Source organism: Penaeus vannamei, unplaced genomic scaffold (assembly GCF_042767895.1).
Source record: "Penaeus vannamei isolate JL-2024 unplaced genomic scaffold, ASM4276789v1 unanchor4876, whole genome shotgun sequence".
NCBI classification, from domain to species: Eukaryota; Metazoa; Arthropoda; class Malacostraca; order Decapoda; family Penaeidae; genus Penaeus; species Penaeus vannamei.
In genome coordinates, this window is record NW_027217855.1 from 7,501 (window position 1) to 13,938 (window position 6,438).

The 6,438-nt window shown below is 34.7% G+C and overlaps 1 protein-coding gene across 1 annotated transcript; it reads right to left on the reverse strand.

Annotated features, from left to right (window-relative positions):
• Positions 1 to 366: 366 nt before the first annotated feature.
• Positions 367 to 5,947, reverse strand: LOC113812323 (lysosomal aspartic protease; the record flags this gene model as incomplete). Its single annotated transcript, XM_070120371.1, is given in 6 exon segments — positions 367 to 1,173; positions 1,330 to 1,458; positions 1,704 to 1,821; positions 2,447 to 2,569; positions 2,759 to 2,958; positions 5,829 to 5,947. Coding segments are annotated over 6 exon segments (851 nt in total), but the record flags the coding sequence as incomplete, so codon positions are not given.
• Between the last annotated feature and the right edge of the window lie 491 nt (positions 5,948 to 6,438).

Below are 6,438 nucleotides of genomic sequence, written 5' to 3' on the forward strand. Positions count from 1 at the left end.
TTTTAATATACACTGCAACTGAATTGGCTAAAACTAAAAATTGGCTAAATTACTTTGTAAAGAAAGAAATATACATAAAATAAAAGTAGCAACAGAAACATATCTTATTGAAATTCCTTGTAGGGTATTTTTACTGTTCAAATAAACAATCACAGTAAAGCTCTGTTCAACAAAGCTTTCAAAGAAATGTGTGTTTGTGCATAGTGGGAAACATGAATACCAACAGAACCTAAGCATTTTACTCTAATAAACGAGTCTTATTGCCATATTTATGTGAAATTATCAATCTCATTAATGAACGTTTTCCTCAAGTATATCATTCTTTAACCATATATTCTAAGGTCTTCAGGTTTAATGAAATGTTACTACATGTATATATTTATTTTTATCTTTAATAGTAATGTTCAGGCACTAATGTCACTGACAGAAAGTTTGATATCATACATGGATTGCACAAATGTAACAAAAATAAGAAGTGAAATTTCCTTATAACTGGGCAAAAAAAACAAGTTATCATTAAATTGGCTATGAGTCAAATTGAATACAGTACATATCACAGTAGTTTTTATGATGTACATTTATTTCTATATGTGGTAATTAGTCAGAATATATGCATAACAATTAGAGTTACAAAGAAACCACTCATCACACTCATTACTTAGAAAAGAAACCAATTTCTTTTCCTGGAAAAAGTCTTCACATCTTCATGAATCATGTCTACTATCAAGCATGTTAAAATAGGAATTACAAGTAACACTGTGGGCTTCACATGAAAAAAAAAGCAGCCAGAATTGCCACTACTCTAAATTCTGAATTTCATGACGTAAATAAAACCAAAAAAACCTTTTCCCTAATAACCTTCAATTATCATTGAAAGTGATGTACTCCTATCAACTCATTTATCCTTCATGGTCTGTACTAACTCGGAAGTAACTTTTTTTTAAATGCCACAATATATGCCACTATGGCATTTTTTCTAACTTCACCCATCAACTTCAAACCCTTTTTCTTCTACTTGCTCTCTGCAAAACCTACACGATTGTTGCCCAAGTCAAACTCTGTGTAGAAGCGACCGATGAAAATGTCTCCCAGAATCCAAATGGGTCCCATTGGTGGAGGAACATCCAGGCCAATGAAGCCAGAGAGGCATGTAGTTTGTCCAAACTGACTAACCTGTTAAAAGTAGAAATAAACTTTAGTCTTCTCAACTGCAATATGGATAGACATAAAAAATAAACAATAGAAAAGACAAAATATGTTAAAAGTTAAAATCTAATTACACATGCACAATCAACAAGAACAGCAGGATATACAAGAATAAATACCAACCCTGAGAATGTAATCCTTTCCTTCCAGAGTAAATGGCTTCCCAGCAAGAACAAATGAGATGGTTGGCAAGTGAGGAATCAAGTTGCAGTCCACTGACCATTCTCCACCCATAATTGGCTTAGCACCAATCTTTTAAAAAACAATAAATAATTTAATGAGATTCAAAATACAAATGCTGCTTTCTTAACATGTGCTTTCAACAAATTCACTATTCTGATACTATATGAAACATTATTACATCTAATTTCACTATGAAAACAGCTTTAGATTTAAAAAAAAAAAATAAATAAATAAATAAATAAATAAATAAATAAAAAAAAAAAAAATATGAGGGAACATCTATGATCCTCAGATTCCATAAATACACAACTAACCTTCTTGTTGATGAGACGAGCCTCTTCTGAAGGAGCAGCAATAAGGGAAGTACCAGTATCAGCAATTGCCTCACATCCACCATCACAGAATGGTACTGTTGTTCCATTCATCTGAAGTCTAGTGACAAAAATATATTTAGTTTTTTTCTTCTTTTTTACTCCACATAAAATGACACAAACAGAGAGAAACAAAAAGAAAGAGAAACAGAAAAAATGCTTTCATACCAAAATGAAGAAATATAGGAATGCAAAGGAGTCTTCATTGTTTTTCAAAGTTCAGAATTATACATTGTATCAATAATGTTACAATTATAAATAACTCAATGCTGAGTAGAATTAGATGGTAACATACACATTATTCATCAACATAAAACAACGAAAATGCAGCACAGAAATATTGACAACAATCTTCCAGATGATGAGTCAGACAGTTCTTTTTCAACCTAAACATATTTGCTTGTTTCAGAAACTATTTGGTTGTAAACATAACAAAATCATGGCAAGACCTCACAAATCCTACATCATATGTAAAGTTACCAAAACTTATGCATATCGAGATATACAAAACTTAAAATGCAGTTTATTTTCCCTTAATGATCATAATATAAATGGGTTCACTTTTCATTGCACAACCATACATGTGTAATACTGTAAATTCAGTGGTGAAGTATATTGGATTAGAGTTAATAATAATTTTAAAAATAATACCTTTGGACTTTTGTCATTTGTGACTGATTACTTACCCATCCATCTTAAACTGCCAATACCCTTGTCGATCAACAGGTACATATGTGAAATCGCCTGTATAGTAAGAAGGATCTGAGCCACCTAGAATCAGTTCTCCACCTTCAGCAGCAGATGGATCCCTGTGGATTTGATATGAACAGGTTATTAAAGGCCTTACACAGAACATTTATGACTACAATGTTTCACACAAAATAATGTCATAAAAGCCAAATATGATAACCAAAATCATCTAGAGATGGTAAAATCATTATGATACAGTTCATATGTATTTTTGAGAGTAATGACTAATAATTACCAGAAAATTTTACCTGTTCAGATAAAAGCTGAAAATTGGAGCAGGCACAACACCCTGCTTCACCATGTTGTAGAAAACAGGTGTGACTCCATCAACAGCAATCCTATCATAGGCCATGCCAAGAATTCCATCAAACTTGGCAGCAACAAAAGCCAAGCCTGGCTCACTCATGGCTTCAGCAAAAGTCTGGTCCTCTACTTGTACTGAACCAACCTATGGAAGAAAATATTAAGTAAAACTTAATGCAGAATGTAACTAAAAGATAGATAGTATTTTCAAAGAATCTGAAGTAACCAATAAGGTTTCAAATATCATTAAACATGAAAAAATCTATTTATGAGGGGCATTTATTAAAGATTTCCACTGACCACTTTCACTTATTTTAGGAGGCTGAAGTTCCACATAAATATACACATCTCTATAGGCCATGTGTTGATTTTCAGTCCTTAATGCACATCAAATTTTCTGGTACAGTAGTGAAGGTGTAGTACAGAGTGAAAATGGAACCAGTGGAGTATCGTGCAGTTATCAGGTTTTTATACTTGAATGGCCGCACTCCAAAACAGACCTTCAATGAAATGAAAGCAACTTATGGGGAGGATACCCCATCATACGATGTTTAACTTCAGCATACCAGTTCAGGTGTATTCGGAGATCTGTGGAAATAGCTCCTATCCCAGGGTGATCCCAATCTGCCATCTATCAAGTAGAGACTGCCATTTTGGTGGATCATCATATAATATTTCGTCAGCTAGCCCAAGAGGTCAAGATTAGTGTTGGAAAAGTAAACAAAATCATTCATGGCCATCTGCAAAACTTGTTTGCTCAATGGGTTCTTAGACTGCTCACACTTTTTCAGAAGCAGGAGAAAGTCCATTCTTCCAAGGATCTTTTAGCTACGAAACAAGAAAACCAGGAGATATTTTTTGACAGACTAATTATGTAGGATGAAACTTGGGTATGCCTCTATGATCCAGAAACTAAGGCTCAGGCAAAACAGATGGAAGCACTTTGACTCACTAACCCCCAAAAAGGCACACATCACACCCTCGGCTGGCAAGGTCATGCTCACAGACCATCTGACTTTTACCTCTTCCATCCATTAAGTCATTTTTGAAACGTAAACGTTTCCAAGATGATGAGGCACTGATTTCTAAAGTCAGTTTATGGCTTCAAATGCAACTGCAGACTTCTACAAGTGATGAGTCCACAGCTGCATAAAATGATGAGAGAAGAGTTGTCATTCTTGGTTGGATCTATGTAGATATTGACTAATGACTGTACATCTCATTCCTGTACTTTCATGGAAAGTGGGTCAAAGGAAATCTTAAATAAGTGCCCCTAATAACTAGAGCTGGAGTGAAAAGGAAAAATATATAGTCTATATACACTACATAGCACATATACAACACAGGTAACAAGGCTTCTCCCTTCTGCAATTAACATGTAATAGAGACAAGTCTTTTATTTCTTGTTTTATTTTTTCTCTACTCATATGAAAGGTAACTGCAATATTCTCTTTTCTTTTTTGATGTTCGATTGTGTAGTATGTATACTGGATATAAGGAAATGTACAATTTTTGGCATGTAAACTTAATGGCCTTATGTAAAGTAGCAGCTGAAAATTTTAAAAAGGGAGAATTAGCTCGCAAACCATCTCTCTAATATGAGTAAAAAAGGAAATCTGAAAATAATTCCACAAAATTGATTTATTTTGATTTTCCGAAGTCAAGTTACATGGAAGAAGAATATCAAGGGTTGATGGTTGTTGGACTGTACATAAACGAGCCCGACGCTGTAGATGTCGTGGAATTTGTGTCAAACCAGCCAGACATGGAGTGGCGTAGAGACCCGAAGAGATTGAATGAATGGTAATTTTCTAAATTATTTTTTATAGTCGAACTTCTGACTCCGCTTCTGTATGGAACAAAATTTCTGCAGGCTGAGCTATCTCTTGTCTGCACCTGTGGCATAGGCCTACATCCATTCGCAAGTGGAGGGGCATCGGTATTTATTTGTGTTGTGCTTTTTGGGGTGTACCTACCCTACCTCTGTGTAGTAATACATGCACACCTGCAATGCACTCTGCACACTGTGTCGTACCCACGCAATGAATGTTTGCTAAGCCACCAATCAAAAGCGCTCTTTCAGAGTTTGTTTTGCGCTGTTGTGATCATGACAAATATAAATTGGAAATGGCCTACCATTTTGCAAATCCCATGTCGTAAGCCATTCTGTTCGCAAAGTAATCGTGCTCAAAGTGTTTCAGGCAGAGTACACTGGTTGGCACAAGCTGAAAGTTGTTCTGCTTGGCATGCACAAAACATGTACACTTCCTTGCTCTGTTGCGGTCTTTTGGCCCTTCAAATAGCTGGTGACATGAATGGGAACAATGAATTGCTACACAACGCCGCGGCATCCTTTGTTACAAACTTTAATAGCTTGAAACTGGGACAATTCCATGCACTGTGTGTATCATGCTATTCAACAAGATTCTCCCTGTTCCTGGGAATGACGTCACAACCGGGGATTGCCGAAGACCGCCGAGTTCTGCATCTTTGTTTCTAAGGGCGTTGTTATGGCAGGTTAAGAGGGTCTCTTCGAATTTTTTTTGCATGAATAGGCTAAGCATACATTATTGAACAATATTCAAAGAAAAAACAATGCATGATAATTACTTCACATATGCCCTTTAAGTTCTTGAAGTACAAAATTTGCCCAATTGAACCCTAAAAAGTTGGGCATTAATTGCTACTTGGGGTAAACAGATGGGAGACATTTAGTTCTATAGGGAATCAGAATTACAATGATATTGGTCAATGAAGAAGTTCTAGTAGTATATAAGTAGAAATAAGAAAGCTTAATATACAAGACTTTAGGGAAAAAAATGTAAGCAAATAGAAAACATAAGAAAAGAAGGAAATAATACACCATTTATGCTTTTATGTAAAAAAGTAAAAAATACATTAAAAAAGAAGCAAATACTAGAAAAATATGCTGTACAATATAGTTGTTTAATTTCCCTCTTCATATAAATTATACAGCTCTTGACTCAATTTTCAAAACTAAGAAAAATACCTTACCGATACAGAGTCTGTAGAAAGATAACCTGACAATGAGCCTGACCCATACTGGATGTCGAACTTTGTGCCATTCTTCTTGTATGTGGAGGACTTCGTTGCATCGTACTTGTTGTGGATCACTGCAATAGACATTCAAAATATAAAGGGCGATCTATATGATAGAATAATGCTTTCTACATTTACATTTATAACCTTATATCTACAAACATACTCAGTGAGGGACTTTAATGTGTCTTTAACCCTGATGCTTTTCCTAGTAACAGACAGTTTACAGTTATCTTTTACTTACAGTCTTAATACCATACAGTTTGAATATCAATATGCATGCATAAATACCAAAATTTGGATTAACAAAATGACGACAGGAAAATGGTACATTCCCTTTGGCAATGCATGGTTAAATGGTTTTGCACATAGATGGCTCTGCCAATGCTTAACCACAAAGGAGTCAATTAGTAGATCATGCGGCCTCACTTTTCCTTGAAAAAGTGGAAAAGCGTTTTTTTTTTTTTTTTTCTGATGTTATCAATATTGACTTATTTTTGTTATAAACATTATAATTACTATATTGTTACTGACATTATCAACAGCACTATTAAATACTAGAAAA